Source organism: Delphinapterus leucas, chromosome 18 (genome assembly GCF_059928025.1).
Source record: "Delphinapterus leucas isolate spDelLeu-1000000601 "Yukka" chromosome 18, BTC_Dleu_Yukka2, whole genome shotgun sequence".
Taxonomy (NCBI): Eukaryota; Metazoa; Chordata; class Mammalia; order Artiodactyla; family Monodontidae; genus Delphinapterus; species Delphinapterus leucas.
The window spans coordinates 12,115,665-12,139,091 of NC_143146.1; the positions used below are offsets into that span (position 1 = coordinate 12,115,665).

At 41.1% G+C, this 23,427-nt stretch overlaps 1 protein-coding gene across 43 annotated transcripts in view; it reads left to right on the forward strand.

The window, feature by feature from the left end:
• DOCK9 (dedicator of cytokinesis 9) overlaps window positions 1–23,427 on the forward strand; it is a 280,624-nt gene that overhangs the window by 250,545 nt on the left and 6,652 nt on the right. For 32 of the 43 annotated variants that reach the window (XR_016388580.1, XR_016388581.1, XR_016388582.1 and 29 more), the window contains 6 exons: window positions 10,415–10,537; window positions 11,054–11,167; window positions 11,838–11,873; window positions 12,701–12,847; window positions 16,410–16,620; window positions 21,888–22,078. Coding sequence is in view for 9 of the 43 variants with exons in the window: in XM_089899207.1 (XP_089755333.1) it covers window positions 10,415–10,537; window positions 11,054–11,167; window positions 11,838–11,873; window positions 12,701–12,847; window positions 16,410–16,620; window positions 21,888–22,078 (822 nt within the window). In the remaining 34 variants the exon portion in view is untranslated. Of the gene's footprint in view, window positions 1–89; window positions 10,381–10,414; window positions 10,538–11,053; window positions 11,168–11,837; window positions 11,874–12,700; window positions 12,848–16,409; window positions 16,621–21,887; window positions 22,079–23,427 lie in introns of those variants that run through there. The other 11 variants (XR_016388583.1, XR_016388588.1, XR_016388590.1 and 8 more) reach the window with 2 other exon arrangements.

Genomic DNA, 23,427 nt, shown 5'->3' on the forward strand with positions numbered 1-23,427 from the left:
CCGAGACCCTTTCGGGAAGTCTATGAGGTCCTTACTTTTCCAATTGAATATCTCTGTGAGGCTGGATTTTCTTTGTCTGCATCACCCAGAACAACATATTGAAGAGATTGAATGCAGAAGCAGAGACAGGAATCCAGGCTTCTCCTATGAAGTCAGACCTCAGAGTTGCAAAAAATGTAAAACAATGCCACTCTTCTCCTTAATTTTTTTTTGAAAATGTTATTTTTTCATTAAAAGTGTTATTTTCATTAACATGTCATAGGTTTATTATCTTAGTTTAAAGTAATAAATCTTTTTACTTTTTTTTCAGTTTTAATTCCTAATATTGTAAATATTGAGAGATAACACCCATGTATACAAAAGTTCTCAGCTATTTTTAAAGAATTCTCAATAATGTTTATGCTATATAAAGGGACCTTAAGCCTCAAAAGTTTAAGAACCACTGCCAAAAATTGTCTAGTCTCAAATGACCCTCTAAATTAAAAATTAACTGTGAGAAAGAAGGATAATATATTGAGTGACTTCACATTTAAAAATTAAAATAATTTTAACCAAAATACATGAAGTTCTCTAAGTATTCTGAAGGGGAAAAAAAAAAACCAGTTGGTTATTACATGGTCTTAACAGTTCAGCTGTTTCTCCATCTTGAAATGCCTGGCCCAATGGTAATTTTTTACTCTGACGTGTGTGCCTGTCACTTAGGCAACAAGGCCCGCATGCTCTTGGCTTTGAACTCCTCGCTTCAAGGAGGGCTTGCACTGGGTTCTTCCCTGAAAAGAGGCTCGAACGCATTGTTTCCTTGGAGAAACCACCCTTGTCCCCCGCTGACCAGTCAGTCCTCCGGAGCGCAGCACTTTGTTTAGATTCGATAAGGAAAACAGCAATGCCAAGAACAACTAAAGATTCGAAAGTAAACAGTTGTGGGTAACCTGTCATCTGGAATGATAACATGAAGTTCAGGTTTGCTCATCGGATTAAGTAATAGGCTGGAATAGTCTCTGCAGCCTAGGGAATGAGCCCTGTGAAATCAAGGGCAGGCTTGATTGGGGAAATTTGTGGATGGCACCCCCTCTGAGTAATAACTGAACATGTGACAGGGATAACTTTATCAGTTATTTTCAGAATATGGACTTCCCACCCTGTCCTTGAAGCGTAAAGTTGGTAAATCTTTAACAAGGTCCATAGTGCATGACGATCTATCCTGATTAGGATGTGGCACAGGGGGTTGTAAAGCCCCAAGCAAGCCCTGCACATTAAGAGTGAAACTAGCCAGCAGTGAAAAAAAGAACGTGTTCCAAAAGTCACGAAAGCTGAAACTGCCACGTAGTTTCCAGAAAAAGGGAAAGTCGAGTATCTCTGCCAGAGGAGGAGTTTTGGGGAAAGCTGATGGGAATAGATGTAGAACAATAGTTTAATAAAAATCATTGCCCTTTTAATGTGCATTATTAGATATATTTAAATGTCTAAGATGCTCTCCTAACATGATTTTAGAGGCGCTACCTAAAAATGCACAATTCTCCTAGGAGGAGACCTCAGATGAGTTTTTATTGGTAGCAGTCCATCTTCCTTGACTCTGATCTAAAGAGCGAACTCCCCCGCAGCTGCTTTTGATTAAAGAGAAACGTCCCATTCCTGTTTACATTTTGTTTCACAAATTGGAGCCTATGCAGATTGAAGAATTCTGAGTTGCCTATGGTGTCAAAATTCCATGCAGCCCATGTTGTTTTGAGATCCCTGCCTCATCCCATACAGGCAGGGTCCTAGAAGGAAATAGGTAGCACTCTCAGAAATTGAAGCAAGTCTAACAAAGGGACTATTTTGAAAAGTTTGGTCAGGGTTTAGGGAAACCAACAAGGAATATTGCAGAACCCTGGAGGTTAGCAACAGCTGGGTTGCCACTGTCAACCTGTGGGCTAAGGGAGCGGGGAGAGAGAAACTACACAGAGGGGCCACCTGCCCCGGCTCAGTCCTGGCATGGGGGCAGGGAGGGGGGCACCCCCTCCCCACACTCTCCTTCTGTCCACCAGTCTCCTGCTGGCCTTCCACTGGCTGAGCCCAGCAGGCAGGCCAGCAGTCCTGGTGCGTCGGCCCGCATGGCACGGAGCGAGGGAGGAACGGGGCCAAAAGGGACTGTAGTGGGGAACTGGAAAATACAGTCCATCCTCATTATTTGCCCAGTTGCTAAAATTTCTTTGTTACCCCAGAATCAGCATGCACTGAGGTGCTTTTACAGTCATTTGGGGACATGGCACAAAGCAGCAAAAAATTTGAGGCCACACATTCCCATCTGAGGCTGAACAGGCAACACTCTGCCTCCTTGTTTCAGCCCGTGCTGTAAACAGGGGTCCTTCTCTGGCCCCCTAGCATGGTGCTGAAGTGCTGTCCAGTGTTCCTGAGCTCAGGAAGGTGATGTGCCTTACGGAGAAAATACTTGTCAGATAAGCTCTGTTCAGGCAGGAGTTACAGTGCTTTGGGTCGTGGGTTCACTATTAATGAATCAACCATATGTACTAAACGAGGTGTCTTTAAACAGAAACACACATAAAACAAGGTTATGTACTAATCAGTTGCCAGAAATTTTGTAACCAGAGGCTCTCTGGAGCCTAACCTGTATTTCCCCAAGAACGGGGTGTTCCGTGTTCACAAACGTAGTGTCGGTGGTGACCATAGAACATAACCACAGCAAATAATGAGGATCGACTGTGTTTGGCACCCTCAAGTGTTGTTTCACAGACCAGCAACGGTGAGGTTCACCTGGCAGGTCACTGACTTGTCTTAGCCAAACTGCATCTCCTCAGAAATAACAAACATAAAATGTTCATACCTACAGAACATCCCAAGAGAGAGTTAGCAACAAAACACATCCTGTGGTTCCCCTGTTTACATCTCATCCAAGCCTGGCAATTTTCTGTAACCCTGTAGAGTGGTCTAAGCACCTGCTTTTCCTTGACCGAGAATGCTCTTAGAACCACCGAGGTTATATAGCATGTCTTCGCTTTTATAATGCTTCTCGAAAACAACAGCAGCAGGGGACGTGGCCCATGGAACTTGTCTGACTGCTCTGCCTTGTCTCATACCAGGACATATTGCCCTGCTTCATGTTGCAAATATTTCCTAAGCTTCCTTACGCTGGAGAGACAAGGGTGAGCATGATGTGATGTGATCATGATGTGATCTGCCCCAGCACACAACACTGCTTCCGATGCTTTCTTGCCATTGAGGAGAAACACCTAAACCACGGTCCCTTAGAATCTGAGTTGAAAGTTGTCTCAGTTCTTTGTGGCTTAGAAATTTCTACATTTACATGTGTTGATTCACTCCATAAACTAGCTGTGTGCCATGTGCCAGCTCAGTGATATATGAGGGAGTGCCTGTCTTAGAAAGTTTGACCTAGTGTGCTAGTCCTCAAGGTTTAGTGTGCTTAAAAATTACGTAGATTCCTGTTACAAATATAGATTCCCGTTCTAACCCACCCCCACCCATCCCCAGATTTAGTTGGGTGACTGTAGCGCCTGGGAATCTGTATTTTAACAATCATCCCAGGTGATTATTCCCATACAAAGGATCTTCGACTGTATCTTGAGAAACGATAATATAGTAGAAATGTGAATGATGCCATGATGTATGCCATTGCCCGAGCCAGGTCACATGCTTATGGTTATTCCCAAATGGTAGATAAAAGAGATAGCTAGCTTCATAAGAAAGGTTAAATTAAATCAGTCAGTCCTAAGATGGGGCAAATATTATTTAAGTGAAAAAATTTTAAATACCCTGCAAATACACAGGCTCATAATGCATTTTCAAGCACACACATGCACCCATGCACAGCATTAGTGAGCTATTTCCACAGACAGGTGCTCGGTGCCATCAACTGCATGGCTGTGGCACACCTAAGAATGACTGGCTAATTACATTTTAAACAGCTTCCTGAATGGCTTACGAGCTTAGTGTACTGAGATCTTTTTAAGTCTAGTCTAATATCATAAAATGTGTACCTTCCAGGTGCATAAAGCTCATTGAGGTTTTTTTTTTCCCCGACCAGTGATTACTTTTAGTTCTTTGCGTGTATTGACAATTTAGAAAAAAAATAACTTGGCATTTAGATTTTAAACAAGGGGGAAAACTATCAGACTTTCTGTATGATCGCCTTTCAAGGTCACCACTCTGACCGCTGTCAGTGTAAGTTCTGGTTTTCAAGTGATTGCTGAGAATTCAAAGTAAATTCATACGTGGAGTTTCTGTTGAGAATGTTATTCATATCTGCCCCGATGTTTAGTTACTATGATGTCTTAGTTTTTATGACTCTTTATAATTTTGTGTTGACATATGGTGTCTCAAACTTAGCTGTCTATGATTGCTGGTTATTTCTATTCAAAGAATTGTTACTTGATGCACCAGCTGTAAACGTCTAGGTACAGAGTTGACATTAGCTTGAATAATTTACCTTACCAAATTAAGCTTTGATGCTCAGTAATCCATACTCTACCTTTATGAGAGAAGGACTTAACCTTTTTTTAAAAATAAAAGCCATTTTTAGTTTGTTATTGGGTAAAATCTCTAACTACTCTGCTTTTTATAGTATACATTACCATTTTCTACAATAAAAATGATATTCAGACTGATACACTATAGATCCTGAATGCCTCCTGAATCAAAAGAAAAGATAAAATAATGTCCGGTAGCATATATAGGTTGATGATGTATTATTTCCTAATTCTTAATTACCATCAAATTGTGATACTTATTTCATAGTTATTTACTAAGCTCTATTCACTCTATGAAACATTACTGTTTTCCCACCATTCTGGGAAGTGTCCCTGGTTGAAGTTTACTTTTTTGTACCAAATATGGCAGATTTTTCCATAGTGAACTGAATTGTCCATAGTATTGATATGCCACAAGAATTCAGGTTTCATCATTATTAAACTTTCCTTGTGTTTCTGGTTTGACAAATGAGTAAAAGTAGTATTCAAATCTTAGTCTCACAATTAGGAGCATTTGGTTCAGGAGATTACTCATAAACTCTATTTGATATATATTTAAGTGACTAAATCTAGAACCATTCAAAATATACCTGAAAGGCTGCTATACACAGACGCCTTATGAGGTATAGACAGAACATCATTTTAAAATCAAGTAACATCTTCCTTATATAATACTTCCTTGTTGTGATAGTGGATGTATGTCTGTGTGCATTTTCATTTCTCATAAAATTATCTATTTCAATTATTAATTTATTTTTAGAAAACTTTTGAATGTGGCTATTTAATCTGTGTATTTAATCTTTCCACCTCCCCAACCTCATCTCTCTGCCCTGTTTGACTCAGATTTTATACTCTGGCCCTCAAACTACTTATAAATTTCTCACACACCGTGCTGCCGTCTCTCCCACGTCTCTGCCCAGGCTGTTCCCTCTCCCTGGAATGTCTCCCCCCTCTTCCTTGCTATTCCCACCTTTCACCTTCACCTCACTAACTCCTGATGTTGTGTAAGACTCAGCCAGTCATCACTTTCTGCAACCTTCCATGGCCCCCCATCCCCCATCACTGGATAGGTGCTGCTCCTCTCTGCATCCCTGATTCCCTGCGCATTTATCAGCACACTCACCACCATCTTTTGTCATCTCTTTATGGATCTGCATAGAGATCTGAGCTTTATGAGCAGGAAGTGCTCTCTTCACGTGATTCTTGGCCTCCCCTGGACTCACTCAGAGACACACAGACTGTTGTTAAGTCAGTAAATGCCTACTGCTCTCAGTTCAGAGTGTCTACCTTCTGACTTGCAGTTTGGCACGTATTTGAAATCACTGTGGTTTTCTCAGTCCTCAGTATCTTAGCATGCACGTCAAATCTCTTCCAGTCGGTGGTCATGAGTCTCTAGTCCGTCAGTTCTAGCTGCTTCGAAGGACAACGTCTCTGTGTCTTTGAGGGCCTCCTCCTCAAAGCCAGTTTCGTGTATACCACATAACCTGATAAACTATCCCAAACCCACCCCCAGCCCACGTTTAGTAAAAATCTACAGAGCCATTTTTATAAATTACAGAAACTTCAATTTTATTTATATAGGCTTGTTTTATAAACCCAGTGTCGAGTACAGTGCCTTGTATGTAGTAGCTTCTTGGTAAAATGTGTGAATGAATGAATCAAGTTAATGATGTGGTAGTGACTGTGCCTGGTTATAACATTTATAACTCTTAGAGAAGAATGTTCAATTTTCTATGAGATTATATTGAAGTTACTCTAGAGTCTTATTGTGCTGTAACTGCTAAGCATGGAGTTAAGAACCTTTAGGTCTCTCTGATCCCATCCACAATAAATAGGGTGTCATCATTGTGTATTTACATCTACAGTGTGAACCATACTATAGTTTGAACAAAACCCAGTAGTGAGAAAAGAAGGGGCCAAATGAGTAGTCTGTAAGTTAAACCTAAGAATAGCTTTAAGATGGGTAAATTTCCATGCCTTGACTATTTTGTTATCAGAAGAATTCCTTGGTTGTACAGCATTCTCATCCCTGATGGGAAATTGGGTCTTCTCAGAATTCATTCACCTCTGCTGTAGTCCCACAGCATCACTGAGAATGAAGATGCTCAGTAAATACCCAGTGCAGTGTCTGTGATCTAAGATAAGTAAGAATTGCAAGGCTTTGATAAAGGACTCGTTTCCCTACAGCAAAGGACAGCTAATAGTAATATTGTTATATTACTAACAAAAATGCAGATCGATTCATTCATCCAAGAAATTCTTGCCTACCAAATATGTATGTGGCACTGTGGGACATTACATTACCCAGTAGAAGTAAGATATCATTTTTCAAAAATTAATACAAAGTAGAAAGTGATGATTGAAAAAGAGAAATTTGTTTAACTGGCCTATTAATTACATATAGCATTTAGTTTTCAGAGCATTTTAATGGATAAAATTTTATTTGACCATCACAACTACCAAATTAGATTAGACCTTTATTACCTTCCCAGTTTTACAAATATGCTAAAGTAAGTACGTTGACACTGACACTATACAAGTTTTATTTTTATGCTTTTCTTTTATGTAGCTTTTTATAATCAGAGAAGCATGAGAAAAATCATAAAATCTTGTCATATTTAACCTGGATAGATTCTCCATTGGAAAAGATTTGAGACAAAACTAAGAGAAAACGGAGAGAGGTTTTGCAACTTCATAATACAAATGCACAGAGAAAAGATACGGTGTTAGGACCTTTACTGACTTTTTTCTTTGTCTATAGCTGTTAGGATAATTACTACATATTCTGGCTTCAGTGTTTGCACTTAATGAGACCTACAATAAAAGTATGAGATAACTGATATACCTCTTTGTAAGCATTGGTACAGCGTTTAGTCACACAGATGACAGTTTTATGACTTGTATGTTGTAAATATGACATAGGAATTAAATGTCTTGCTTTAAAGATGGTTTGTTTAAGTCAGTTAGGTAGTATTTTCTGGTAAATTGATTCACAACTGCTTTTAAAATGTTTATTTTCTTTGGACCTATAAACCGTAGACATTAGGACTGTAATGAAACATTAGGCTGGTAATGAAAAACACAGGTCGTGCCCTTCATTTACAGAACTATGGAGGATACAAACATATTAAAAGGCAACTATAAAAGCCTTAAAAACTATATTAGCAAATTTAATCTAGCACTATATAAATAAGAGGAATATATTGTGACTAAGTGGTGTTTACCCTGACTAGGCACCGTTAGTCCAACCCTGTAAAAACCAATTAATATAATTCACCCTATTAACAGAATAAATAAGGGAAGTCTTATGACCATCTTAATAGATGCAGAAAAATCATTTTAAAAAATTCAATATCCATTCATGAGTTAAAAAAAAAAATCCTAGGAGTAGAAAGGGACTTCTTCAAGAAAAAAGATTATCTACGAAAAACCTACAGGTAACATCATACTTCATGGTGAAAGACTAAATGCTTTCCCCCTAAAATTGGGAACAAGACAAGAATACCTGCTTTACCACTCCTATTTGACATTGTGCTGCAGGTTCTAGCCAGTGCAGTAAGGTAAGAAAAAGAAATAAAACTGCGTATATTGACATAAGATGCAGTTGTCTTTTGTGACAGAAGTAACCCAAAAGAATTTACAAGAGAAGTTACTAAAACTGAGTTTAGCAAGATCATAGGACATAAGATCAGTGTACAGAAATCGATCAACCTTCACGTTTAGAGATTCTTATACCATAGTTTCACCATATTGTTAACAATTATTTTGTATAATTCCTACAAGCAGGTATGCTGGATGACTTTAAATCTTACTCAGATAAAGGCCTTTACTCCAAAAAAAACAATCATCAAAAACGTTGAAAAATTAGGTGTAAATCTGTAGAGATTTGTATGCTAAAAACTACCAAACACTGATGAAAGAAATCAGAGAAGTCCTAAATAAGTGGTGCGAAAGACTCAGTATTTTTAAGATGTCACTTCTCCCTAAATTGATTTACAGATTCAAAGCAATCCTAATCGAACTCCCATCTGGAGTTCTGGTAGAAATTGATAAACAGATTCTAAAATTTATATGGAAAAGCAAAGGAACTAGACTAGCCAAAACAATTTTGAAAAAGTTGGAAGAGCCGTGCTATCTGATTTCAAGATAAAGCAGTGGTTCTCAGCTAGGGATGATTTTGCCCCCTCTCTCCCAGGGAACATTTGGCTGTGTCTGGAAAGGTTTTTTAATGTCACAATTTGGGAAAAGGGGGAAGGGTGGTGCTACTGCTACTGGCATCTAGTGGGTAAAGGCTAAGAATGCTGCTAGACATCCTGTAATGCATAGGACGGCCCCCCAGTAAAAAGAGTTATCTGACCCAAAATATTGTTCATGTCACTGTGGAGAAACCCTTCTATAAAGCTACAGTAGTGATCAAGACAGTGTGATACTGGCACAAAGACAGACACATCTATCAATGGAACAAAGTAGAGAAGCCAGAAATAGACCCACACACGTATGGTCAGTTGATTTTTGACAAAAATTCAAAGGCACTTCAATGGTGAAAGGACCGTCTTTCATCAAGTGGTGTTGGAACAACTGGACATTCATACGGGAAAAATAAGTTGACCTGTACTTTACACTGTATTCTAGGATCAAAGGATCCTAGACTTAAATATGAAATATAAAACTATAAAACTTCTGGAAGAAAACATAGGAGATAATCTTTGTGAACTTGATAAAGATCTCTTAGATGTAATGTATAAAGCACAATCCAGAAAATAAAAACTTGAAAAATGGAGCTTCACCAAAATTTAAAACATCTGCTCTTCACAAGACACTGTTAAGAAAATCCAGAGACAGGCTACAGATTGGGAGAAAATTATAAATCACTTTTATGCAAAATATATAAAGAAATCTCAAAACCCAATAATAAGAAAATAACCCAATAGAAGAAGAGTGAGGAAAAGATTTGAAAAGGTACTTCACCCAAGCTATATAGATGACAAATAAGCACATGAAGTTTACTCAACCTCATTAATGAAACCCTACTCCAATGGGCTTAAATAAAGGTCGAATAAATTGACTCCCATTAGTAAATTCCACAGAGGATTGACAAATCAATCTGATTGTTTAACAAAGTGGTAAAAGATACAGTTACTTTGGAAGGGAGGAGGAGCTCTCCACTCTGTTAATAGGGCAGACAGGCCCCTGGCTGGCCATGGGATGTCCAGTCTGCTGAGAGCATCTGTCCCAGCATTCCCAGCAAGGGTCCTAAAATTCACCCTGATTGGCCAGTTTAGGTCACATGATGAAGCAGTGCTTCATCATGATTCATCATGATAGATTCATGATGATAGATTTATGCTGGTTAGTTTAAACCTGAGGCACCTGTCCCAGCCCTTGAGTCATAGTGTTAGCTTCTTCCAAAGTTCAAGGGCTTTAATGGAGGCAGGGTGACTGCGCAAACTTAAGCAGATAGAAATTTTGAAAGGAAAAGGGAAAGAATGTTGGTGAGGCTGGCGTAGTGCCTACCACACTCCATTACTGAATTGCTCTAAGATGTTTAAATTGGTTTGAAGTCATGCTTAGTGGCTTTCCATGTCTCAGCATTGTCATTGTTCCTCAGAAAGGAAGAAAGTCTAAATTATATTTAGAAAAAGAAAACTAAGAACAAAAATTGAGAGCCTGTGTGAAACCATCAATTTCAATTTTTTTCCATGCATTTAACTATTACACAGTTACACAATGTGACCCTTCGTTTCTGTTTGTAAACATGTTTGGAAAATAGCTCATTAAAAAAAAGAAACATGGAAGTTAGTGTTTAAAAATATTACATATTTTGAAATTTTCTTCCTGGCCGTCTTAACCGTTTATGTATTCTGCAAGGAACACAATGCTAATTTCCCTGTAACACTCTTTCCTGGCCGGGGGCCTTCTTCTTTGATCAGGATGTGCTCATGGAGCTCCTGGAACAGTGTGCAGACGGACTCTGGAAGGCCGAGCGCTATGAGCTGATCGCCGACATTTATAAGCTCATCATCCCCATCTACGAGAAGCGGAGGGATTTTGAGGTATCTGAGTGGTTTGTTTTCTCCCGTTTGAGAGGACAGTGGAGTGACACACATCCCTAGACATTCTTATACGCAGAAAGCGCAAGCAGGCCATTTGAGCAATGACCTCTGACCCGCCATGTGACACTGGCGGTTGCCACCCTCAGAGCCATCAGGTGTCACACCTCTACCCAGACCTCAAATCTCAAACGACAAGGGGTGGGAATTCTGGCACTCCACCTCTTAGCTAAGGAATGGAGTAGGAAAAGCGAAGACTGCAAACGTCATCAGAGGACTGAATGGGCTTACTGCACTGGAAATCCAGTGGGTCTTCAATATGCAGGATGGCCCTTTGGGTAGAAAACAAAACAGTTGGATAATGATCACTACCAGTTGTGCTGTCAAAATTCATTCTTGATTTTTTTTTTGAAACTCAAGTCCAACGAATTTTCACCTATATAGTATCATTTCATTGTTATTTTAAAATAATTCTACTAGTTGCAAGTGGGAAGAAATGGGGTTTGTTCTGCTTTCCAGAGGCTGGCCCATCTGTATGACACACTGCACCGAGCCTACAGCAAGGTGACCGAGGTCATGCACTCAGGCCGAAGGCTTCTGGGGACATACTTCCGAGTAGGCTTCTTCGGACAGGTGAGCCTCCTCTCTGTTCTCTAGGCCGTCCCAAGTCCTTTTTTTCTTGTTTAAACTCTATATACAAAGTGGTATTTTGTAAATTTTCTGTTTTCTCGAAATGCTAATTTGATGAATTTGTCATGTTTAGTATGGTTCTTATCTTCCTCAGTAGTAAACTTTCTGCCTTTTTTTCTTTCTTCCTGTCTTTTTATTACTTTCTTAAGGCAGCGGTAAGTTCTCCTTCCATAAGATATTCTTAGCGGCATCTTTGGTACCTCAGTGTGGTTTGCAAGTTTCCTTTTCAAGTCTGTATGTATATCTGTCCAGTCATTACAAACTCCAAAACAAAATTAACATTTTATTCCATTTACAGAAACAAATCACCTGTTCCCTTACACGTCTATACTGCATGTTTTAAACCAAAATTAAGACTTTGTGGTTTCCTTTGTCCCTGTGCTTCTCTATCTTTTATAATACAATATCTCTGCAAGTAGATTTACCATTGTAATATTTCAGAAACCCTTTAGAAAAGGGGTCATTTAAATTTAACTGAAAGTTTAACCTCCAAGTCTCTAACATGATTAAATAGTATAAATTACAATCCATTTATTCAGGGTGTGTGGTTTTCTATGAGCATTATATAACCTTCAATTTATCCTGTTATTTATTGTCTTTTATAACTTTATAGCAATACCAGTTTACAGACAGTGAAACAGATGTGGAGGTAATTACAGTAAATACATAAAAAGCAAGTAATGTAGTGAAATTACTGCATCTAAACTCCTAGTTTGATGTGGGTGTTTTTTGTTTCATGTTAGCCTGCGTTTTTTCTTTTATATACTGTGTTTTTTGCACCATTTTCTCTCTTTCATTTTAGATGAGAAAATTTTTTTTTAATTTATTTCAAATATTAACCCAGTCTGGGCTTTTTAGTTTTCAACCTTTTTCACTTCCCACGCAATACTTCGCCTTCTTGTATCGAGACATGATTGGTGCTAAAACAGATGATGACTGGTGATAACGAAAATATTTCCTGATCTTATGCTACAGCCCTTTAATATTTGCCTCATCAGGAAGACAAAACATAATTTACACCAACTTCACATAACTTTTGCCAGACCAGAATGCTTCCTTTTATGCCGTAAAATCCCAAGTAAACGGCAGAGATCAGGAGAAGCGTTTCTGAGGCCTGCAGATAGCAGGCTGCTGAGTCATGTCTTAGTGAGTTCTGCTCCTTGGGAATGTGAAACAGGCTTGAATCCCATGATTAGACTTCACCGAGGGGACACAGTCTTGAATCCCCAATCTTTCATTTCCCTCAACACTTAACGACAGCATTCTTGGATGAGTTTGCAATTTTGTGTTTCGCCTTTACCTTGCACCCAGACCTCACATTATTATCATTTTCCTTCCTATTCGGAAAGCCTGATTTTGTTTTTAGAATCATTCCCTTTTTTGTTGTTGTTAACTCCTGTAACAAAAGAATCCTTCCTGGGTGGTAAGCCTTGGGCTTATATTTGGGGATAGCTCTAATTGTGCTTTATGTCACAGGGATTCTTTGAAGATGAAGATGGAAAGGAGTATATCTACAAGGAACCCAAACTCACGCCTCTGTCAGAAATTTCTCAGAGACTCCTTAAACTTTACTCAGATAAATTTGGTTCTGAAAACGTCAAAATGATACAAGATTCTGGCAAGGTATGACTATGCTTGGAAACATATTATAGCAATATAATATTTTTTTTTATGTATGATTGATCATATATTATATATTTATAAATGTGGTAGAAAAAAGAAGACCCAGAAAAAAGTCAGGAATGGTTGGCCTTGAGTGGCAGGTGTATTTTTTTTCTTAATACTTTTCTGTGCGTCCCAGGTGTCTTTCATTAAGCAAACCTTTATTTCATAATTTTAAAGATATTATTTTACAAAATAATTAACATCTGAAAGGATGTACTGTTTTTAGTCCCGCTATTTAGAAACTCTGTAGGAGTAGGGTCCTAGGTTCTGTTTGTCTTTGTAGTTTTTCCTTGCACTTAGCACAGTGCCTGGCATGTTACTTGACACTCTGACTGATTGTCTGATATAGGGACAGATGGGTGGGCAGACAGAGAGACCAAGGAATGAACTAATTAGCCAGCACATTTGTAGGAATGAGATCTACTTTCTACTTGGAGAGGCTGTCCTCTGCTGTATCGCTCTCATGGAAACCCTTTCTGAACGTACACGTTTTTCCTATATGTTTATGTGTTCCACTGTCTTCAGGACATCTCCCGAGAGATGGGATCCCTTTGTTTCCGGAAACTCAGGCCAAGATAGAACTTCTGTTCTTTGCATTAAAAATGCTTCTCCTGGGCTTCCCTGGTGGCGCAGTGGTTTGGAGTCCGCCTGCCGATGCAAGGGACACGGGTTCGTGCCCGGGTCCGGGAAGATCCCGCATGGCGCGGAGCGGCTGGGCCCGTGAGCCATGGCCGCTGAGCCTGCGCGTCCGGAGCCTGTGCTCCGCAACGGGAGAGGCCACGACAGTGAGAGGCCTGCGTACTGCAAAAAAAAAAAAAAAAAAAAAATGCTTCTCCTGCTCAGTTTCCAGCAGCAATAAACTCTACCTTTTTCTCAGTTCATTCTTTTGGAGGATCCTTCGTTCATTTTTTGGGGGCCTGAGCCCTGCTTTGGAGTCCCCAGTGTCTGGAATCTGTTTCCTTGGGGCCCTTCATTTTCTCCAGAGAAGACTCTTCCAGTCTCCTGCCCAGGTGGTAGGGAGGGGACAAGGGAGGGGGAAATAATTCTGAATTCTGGAGGCAGGGGATGAGCAAGGGTGAAGGTCCGACATCCGGCTTGCAGCCTTTCACCTGCCCTCCCTGCATCCTGCTCTGTTCCTTGCCCCTGCTTTCTGCTGAGACTGGTGAACCCACTTAGACTCTTTCCAGACCGGTTTCTCCAAGGAACGGTCTCTTCTCTCTTGTGGGGCTGGAACTAGGGAAGGGAACCCAGGGTTCTGCCACCTCACATAGACTTTGGGCCACTTGCCACCCCACACATCTCCTGGTCACCAAAACCCTGGTCCTCTACAGATGCCAGTCTGTTCAGGCTCCATAACAGATACCATAGACTGGTTGACTTATAAACAACAGAAGTTTATTTCTCACAGTTTTGGAGGCTGGGAAGTCCAAGGTCAAGGCACCGGCAGATTCGGTGTCAGGTGAGGTTCTTCTAACTGCTTCACAGACTGCTGTCTTACTGCCGGGTCCTCACATGGAGGAAGGGGTGAAGGAGCTCTGTGGGGTCCCTTTTATAAAGGCACTAATCCCATTCATGAAGGCTCTACCCTTCTGACCTAATCACCTCCTGCCTCCTAATACCATCACATTGAAGGTTAATATTTCTGCAGGAGAATTTTGGGGGAACACAGACGTTAAGTATATCACAACAGGCTTTTGTGGGGTGATCTGACTCCCCTGTTGTTGCCCCTCTCCATGGGAACTTGGGTTAGAACTTTCTCTCCCAAGTCAGGAAGTACATCTCCATGCACCTGCCTTCCAGATATTCATTAAATTCATCCACTGCCGTTCTGTCCTCTCTTCTTGGTCCTTGCTGGTTAATTCTATACTGTCATTTTAATAGAGTTGCGCAAAGGAAAAGGGACAAACGTACAACGTACGTTGTTGGTCCGTTTTTAGCTAGAAACCTCAACACAACCTCATTAAGACCTACTTCCTTTCTAGACCAAATCACTCAGGTCCAGCTTGCCTTTTTCTCTGAAACCAAAACCTTTGTCTGGGTCAGGTTGTGGCTTTAACCTTAACAGCCTCCTGTCAAGGTTCTCACGCATTGGCTCTTCTTGCCCTTTTGATATGTGGTCCTTGATGCAGCAGCTGAAAGACGCCCTAGACCTTCTCCTCTTCCTCAAACACCAGTCCTTTACTCCTGCTGCTGATGCACACATACAAGTTTGAAAGTGAAAACTGAAACACCGCTGAAATATAGGCAAGAATGGTCATTTCCTCTGCTTTTAAATTGTTTCTGCTAAAGAAAGTTAAGTCTAAGAGGTTTGAATACAATTATAGTGATTGGCCAGATGGCCTTTTCTAAAAGAAAAGTAACTCATGACTATGTATTTTCTGAACTTGTAGAGTTTAAGGCACTTGCACATCTGTTTTTCATGTTTCTTCACACACGTCTCTGTTAAGAGAACAGTGGTGCATGATTGGGACCAGTAAACCCATCTTGATCTCAGTTGTTTGCCCTCATTCCAGGATCGTCTCCAAATTCTCTGTATGGTCATTTCTTTCATGTCCCCTTTTATTGCTGTAGAAGCTTAAAAACAATATGTGCAAAGTAGATTTGTCTCCCTAATAAATTAACTTTTTTTTTGTATGGAAAGTGCCTATGTTTAATTTTCTAGCATGTCACAGAAGTTAGAGCACCGCGAGGTCTAGCCGTGTAGTTTTAAAAGCGTTCATGTGCTGAGTCTGTCAGGAACTAAATTTATAATCTGAGCAGTCTTAGATTAGTCTGTACCTGTATTAAATTAATTCATCTACATCTGTTTATATCTAATCTATCTACAGATTAACTATGATTTGGGGACCTAGGCTTTAAACATTGTTAGTAAAATAAACATTTTTGTCTCTAAGCCAAATATGTAAAAATATGGCTTAGAAAATAATCAGAGGAATCCAGACGGGGAGTCATTCCACACAAAAACTAGCATGATGTCTTCAAAAAAGTCAATGTCATGGAAAAAAAATAGTCTAGATTAAACAAGACTAAGGAGACAAAACTAAATGTAAAATGCAATCATTGATTAGATTCTGGTTCAAACACAAATAGCTATAAATAATATTCTGGGACATTTGAGAAATTCATCTCAACTTGGTATATTTGGCACTATTACGAAATTAGTGTTAATTTTGTTACATATGATGATGTATTGTGGTTATGGAGGAGAATATCCTCATGTTTAGGAGATGCCGCCTCAAGTGTCATGATGTGAGCCACTTACTTTGAAATGTTTCAGCTAAAAAAAAGTCTACATATACGTGTGTGTTTGAATAGACACATATAAACAAATATAGCAAAGTATTAGCAATTGTTCTCAGTGGTGGGTATATGGGTGTTCATTGTACTATTTTTTTTCAAACTTTTCTGAAATTTCCCAAAACTTTTACTAATACGAAGTGGAAAAACACAGCTTCGGCATGCTTGGGAGGAGTCCTTTCAATAGCCATAGCAATATTCCATTTCCTTTATGCATTTAAAGGTCAACCCGAAGGATCTGGATTCCAAGTATGCGTATATCCAGGTGACTCATGTGATCCCATTCTTTGATGAGAAGGAATTGCAAGAAAGAAAAACGGAGTTTGAAAGATCTCACAACATTCGCCGCTTCATGTTTGAGATGCCCTTCACCCAGACTGGGAAAAGGCAGGGAGGCGTCGAAGAGCAGTGCAAACGGCGCACCATACTGACAGGTACAGTCTTCCTGGCCCCTTTCTTTAAGAATCACACCCAGACATCAGCCCAGATGTCAAGATAAAGAGCCCTCCAGAAGGGACCCAGAAGCATCTAGAATTGGAAGGGCCCTTCAAGCTGCGTTAACTTTCCTTACATATCCATTTCAGCTTAACGTGTATCTAATGCTTGCTTTCGAATACTCATGACATTTTTCTATTTACCTGTTTGTATTTTATTCTTCCACCAGACCAGAAGTTCATACCCAATGTCAGGTAGCTTACCCTTTTCAGAATCTGGTGAAGACAGCTCAGAATGCTTTTGCACACAATTTCAAGTGATTTGCAGACTCTGTAGACCCGTGGCCCCCCCAGGTCAAGAACCCCCGCACACAGTGCTGCATCTGTGTCATGGGAACAGACCCCTTACACACCAGCATGAGCCTGCTCAGAGATTCTAGGTGGGGTGAATAAATGGGACATGAGGCTGGACCCCACTCACCTAGTCTCTGAGTGGCTGGCCACCTTCAGCTTGGGCACTTCCAGTACCAGGAAGCTCACTGCATTCACAGGCGGCCCATTCAGCTGTGCCGGAGTTTTAATGGATCCTTTGGTACTGCTTAGCCATTGATCACCCACCCCCAGAACTATGCTGTGCATCATCTCCCTGTTCCTGACAAGTGTAGAGTCATCTTGGGAGTGATTTCTACCTTCTTTAGGGGAGCTTGACGCCATCGCTCTTAGGGTTAGGGTCAGCAAATGACGGGTAACCTGAAATAAAACGCTTTCTTGACTTAAAAAAAATTGGTGAGGAGGCTATTGAGAATGCCAGTTGTGTCTGTCTCTGCTGTTGAAGCCCAGTTTTCAAAGAGTGGCCACACTTAAGTCGAACCTGGAAAGCACCCGCTGCTTGTCCAGCAGTCGATGCTGTCAAGTGTGCCGCCTGGGCGGGAGCAGGGATCATTGTAGTAGTTAGTGAAAGGAGCACTGTGATGGTGGCATGTTTCAGGTGAGGCTCCACCCTCGCCAGTGGACAGTACACTTTAAATGGGTGAACTGTGTGGTGTGTGATTTATGTCTCAGTAAAGCTGTTGCCAAGGAAAGAATATGGTTCATTATGAAATAGCTCAGAACAGCATATTGCACAGGATTTTTCACCATTCTTATGAGGGAACTGAGATAAAAATTAAAATACAAAAAAAAACCACCCCAAAACCCTACATTCTTAAAGAAGGAGTCTCTGCTCCCGCTTTTAGAATAATAAGATAACATGTAAGGCACAAACAATATTGGCCTCTAAAACGTTAACCCCTCCCCATAGGTAAATGAATTGTTTTTCTAATGGACACAGTAGCAAGTTCTTACTAAGCAAAATAACTGCATTTCTAGGTGGAGTCATTTGATGAGAATTACCAGCTTACCGCATTTATCTCTACAGCTGTGATGACCTCAAATCAGTGCTTATCAAAGGTTGTTTGTGGGAATATCAGCAGCATCAGCATCACCTGGGAACTTGTTAGAAATGCAGATTCTTGGGCTCCACCCAGACCTTCTGGATCGAGGACTCTTGGGGTGGGGCCCAGATGGTTGTGTTTAACCAAGCCTTCCAGGTGATTCTGATGCCACCCAAGTTTGAGAACTGCTGATTTAAATAAACCTAGCTCACTGATGAGTCAAGATCAGGATTTTTTATTATGATTATTCTGCTCAGGTAGCATACTGATTCATAAACAGTTACCATGAGGTGCTTTCCCTGGCCAGTTATGTCACAGAAATAGTTTTGATTAGATAACGGGCTAGAGCAAAGCTCTGTACCTGCCAGAGCAGAGGGGACAAAGAGTAACCCCACTGCAGAGAGAAGCAAAGTAGACACAGGGGCTGTTGGCTTGGGAAACAACCACCTTGAGAAGGTGTGGGCAGTGCAGAGCCTGGGCCTGGGTCCTATAGACCCAGTCACATCCTCACTGTGTGACCTTGGGCAGGTCACTTAACCTCGCTGCACTTAGTTTTTCATCTGTAAAAAGAGATTTGTACTATCCATCTGGTGTCAAAGAATTTTGTAAATTATGCCCAGGTGTGGAAAGAATGTACTTCATTTTGCCACATCTCAGCCACCATTGAGCTCCTTGCCTTTTGAGGTTGGTGAGGAGTGAAAGGAGATTATAACACAACACAGCACCAAAGAGGGGTGCAGTTTTTGCCCTGAAAGATTCTCAGAATTTCATAAAGATAATTACTGGGTAGTGTAAAGATTTAGAGAAGGGGTTATAAAAATGCTATTAAGAGCCTATAAACTACATCCACCTTCAGTTAAAGACACACAGACCAGGATATTCTGAAGACTTTGAATTTGAGAGTTTTCCCTTGTGTTATTAATCCCTTAGGTTCTTCTTCCACTGCATTGCTTCAGAGCTGACCTTTGGCCTTCTAAGTTGTCAGGGAGCCCCTGCCCCCTGAACCCAGACTGGCTCACTTTCCTGGATAGTTTAGTCAGTTAGCTGCAGTTGTGGAATCCTTTGAAAAACCTAATGATTGCCCTCCAGGCCCCCTCGGTGTAAATTTCTGAGCCTGCCTCCCTACGTGATTCCCCCTGTTCCTTCTTTCGTGGAACTCATTCCATGGAGTTTCTTCCCGGTCACTGTTCCAAAGTCTTCCAAATCATGTCCAGGCTCCTACTCAGGTTGGAAGTATCCTCCCGCCCCTCACCCTCTGTTCGGTCCAGCCAGACCGTACACCCACCCACGCTTCTCAGCCATCTCTCCCTCGTCCTCCTGCCTGAAGGGCTACAGATCACTGGTGTGGGGCGTTGATTAATAACACGGTGGCTCACTCAGTCCACCACCTAATTTTCCACCTTCCAGGCCAGTTTGCTCTTTCATTTAGCCATTTGGGCAGTAACACATTCTTCAGCTAAATTCATTGAGCACAGGCAATGTTCCAACTTGGCGTATCAGCAAAACAGAGCTCTCTGGTTGTGCAGCTTAGACTCTAGCAGGAGGAGGCAGATGGTAAACAGTAAATATAATGGGTAAATGTATCTGTGTTGCAAGGTCATACACGTTCTGGACAAAAGCAAAGGGGGTTGGAATTGTGGGGTTGGGGGCAGGGGGGCTGCAGTTTAATGGCGTGGCCAGGGTAGGTTTCACTGACAGTCCAGACTTGAAGGAGTTGAGGGAGTGGGCCCTGCACATGTCTGGAGGGAGAAGGCGCCGTCGGGGCAGAGGCCAGCGGCAGGGGTCCCTGTGCCCGGCACATTCAGGGCACGACCAGCAGGCAGGCATGGCTGGAGCTGAGTGAGCCCCAGTGAGAGGAGAGATGAGGCCTGCAAGGAAGGCAGGGGCCAGGGCAGTCCCAGATTGCGTGGACCGGGGAGGCTCACGCACAGACGGGAGTTTCCTGTATCATCACACCCCTACTTTGCCTCGTTGACTCTCCAGTTAACCATCGTAAGGAGCAGTGACTCAGGACTTATTTGGCTGAGTGAAATCAGCGCAATGTGCACATCTCACAGACACTGTTGGAGTTGGTTTTTCTCTCTGAAATAATGGCGCTACCGCACTGTGGCACTCAAAAACACTGTGATAACACTAATCTCGTGTGTTTGGACATGGCTGTTAGCCTCATGAAACGTGTGTCCTGACAAGTGAGAATGCAGTGGCCCTCCCCTGTGTAAAGCGTGTCAGTCTATCACGTGCGAGCACACCTCTGGCCGGAGGGCCGTGTTCTGTCTCCCTGGCTGATAAACAGCAGCATCTAGTTCTTGTCATGTATCAAAGGAGCCTTCAGTCCGGAGAGGACTTATCAATCCCAGCGTTGCCACTTAAAAACTCTGTGTCCACAAGGAGCACAGAAGAAATAGTAGACACAGACCCTTGGCCTTAGATTGATAAAACATGTAGCGACTAGAATAGGCCTGTAAGTGTGTGACAAACAAGGTTGCATCACGTTGAATGTCTTTTCCAGCCTTGTTCAGACTCTGGGTAACCCAAGGGAACTCTGTGTTTTGCAGGGAGCCGGGCTTTCTCATTTTGTGATCAGTCCTTTTTGAGTAAACCCTCCCCAGCCACTTAGTAAATAGTAAAGAATCCAAACATAACACTCCATCTTACTTTAGCTTGTTAAAAAATAAAATAAGCTTTTAAGCATATGTCTACCTGTTTATTCATAAATATATATTAAATAAGAATATTATAGATTTTTACATATACCATACAAGCAATAAGGTAGAAATGTAAAACAGTACCGAACTGGAACCAGTTATTTTTCTGTTCTTTTTTTTTTATATAAATTTATTTTATTTTATGTGTTTATTTTTGGCTGCGTTGGGTCTTTCTTGCGGTACACACGCAGCCTTCTCATTGCGGTGGCTTCTCTTGTTGCGGAGCACGGGCTCAGTAGTTGTGGCTCGCAGGCTCTAGAGCTCAGGCTCAGTAGTTGTGGCGCACGGGCTTAATTGCTCTGCAGCATGTGGGATCTTCCCAGACCACAGCTCGAACCCGTGTACCCTGCGTTGGTAGGCAGATTCTTAACCACTGTGCGTCCGGGAAAACCTTTCTGTTCTTCTTTAAATGAACTGTTTGGTGTTGTTATGTTCAGGTGTCTTATTATAAGAAAGGAAAACAATATCGAGTGGCGCCTTTTTTGGTAAAAAAAAAAAAAAGTGAGAAAAATTAAATATTTTTATTTAATGTTTTTGAATCATTTAAAAGTTTTAAAATACCTTTATTATTATGCAACTCAAAGAGTTTGTGAATTTCTGCTTCATAAAATACTTTGCTTGGAAATATATTCTCATGTTATTTTTCATTGATTTCTCTGGCCGTACAAACTTAAGCATGTGATTCAAAGTTGTTCTATGGCTCAAGCATATTTCTATGGAACTCTTTTCTGGACTTAATTTATTATAGGATATCTCAAAACTGTTTATTTGGTCTTTTTTATATTTGCAAAGCCATCTTATACCTACTAGCTCATTCAGCTCTCATAATTTCCAAGGAAGTAGTGCCTTTATGGGTGAGAAAATTGAGCAGGGAATGAGAAGGTGATTTCTTCAAAGACAAACTTCTCATATTAAAGTTGACAAGAACCCAACTCTCTTGACTTTATGTGATGCCTGTCATGCACAATGATGAACGAGGACAGTATTCTGGTTCCACGAAATACTGGCACGTGACCTAGGCAAGCTCTGGGTCCCTTATCTGTAGAATGGGAGTAACGATCACTTCTCCCTCGGTACTAGTGAAGCACGTGCAAGCTGTGGACTCATTCTAGGCCGTGTTCCTCCACAGCCATACACTGCTTCCCTTACGTGAAGAAGCGGATCCCCGTCATGTACCAGCACCACACGGACCTGAACCCCATCGAGGTGGCCATTGACGAGATGAGTAAGAAGGTGGCCGAGCTCCGGCAGCTGTGCTCCTCGGCCGAAGTGGACATGATCAAACTGCAGCTCAAACTCCAGGGCAGTGTGAGCGTCCAGGTGAGCCGGGCGCCGGACCAAGCAAACCACAGGGCAACAGAGAACGGATCCTTAGACCTTGGAAAATTTTAGGTCGTTCACACCAGCAAGGTCCAGTGTAGATCCCTGGCTTTATCAGGTGATCCCTGTTACCTCCCTTCAATATTTGTGCAGTTTCTCCTGATGCCAGAGGGGTGGTAGCCTTGGGGCTACGAGAGTGTCATTCTCACCAAGTTGTCTGCCAGGGGTAGGAGATGGCTCTCCATACAACCTGGTTTTTCAATAATTTGAGGAATTCTGGGTGCCTAATTGGAAGCATAAAGACTCTTTTAAATATAAAGCAAGTGTGGATAGCTATAGGTTTTCTTATAAAACTATTGTTTTCTGGTTTCTATGAAAATTGCACCTGAAAAAGTACATTAAGTTTCACTCTCTTAATGGTATCTTTTATTAACAAAATTATTCATTTTAATATAGCCCAGCTAATCAGTTTTTCCTTTATTTGTGTGTCCTCTTTAAGAAATCTGTGTCAGAGATATTCTATGTTTTCTTTGTTTAGATTCCTGTGTAGGTGTGCAATCTATCTGAATTGGTTTTTGTATGTGGTAGCATATAGGGGTCAAGACATTATTTTTCCTAGAGCTGTTCAAGTGATGTGTACCATTTATGGACAAAGTCATCCTGGATCTAGGTGCTGATTATACAAATATGTTCCGTTTGTGAAATTTTATCAAGCTAAACACTTATGATATATGCACCTTTATGTTTGTATAGTGCACTTCAATCATGGGGGTTTCTTTCAGGTATTTTACGTATATGATTTCCTAAGAAATTAGTAGATGTTAAATCACTCCCTCCGGGGACCAGCGTGCTCCTTGCTTTATTGGTGTTTTTAAATGTATATAAATAATCCTATCATCTGTTTTATGTATATATATTCCCATATCCAATTATTTTCTCTTTCTGGAAGGGTGTGTTTATGAAAGTTACATGTAGATTGTAATACGATGGTTTCATTTCCTGAAGTCAGTTTTTGTCAACTTTTTATCAGATCCACGCTGAGCTGTTACCTAACATTTTTCTAAATGTCTGTCATTCACGGCAAAAGTTTTCACAGATGTTTTCAGCCTCTTCCCTTATGGCCCAAAAGACTAATGTGCCAAAGTAAGTTATCAAGCGAATATGATAAATATTCCAGCCACATGATGGAGTAGATAATGGGCCAGAGGCCAGAATTTTCTGCAGCTTAAAACAAAACCTGGCCTGGGAACATCCAGCCTCTATCTAAGGCCAGTGGAAGAGTGTGTGTGCCAGTAAGGGATGGGGCTGGACAGGTCTAGCCTTCTAAAGGGCAAGATGTGCCCTGCCAT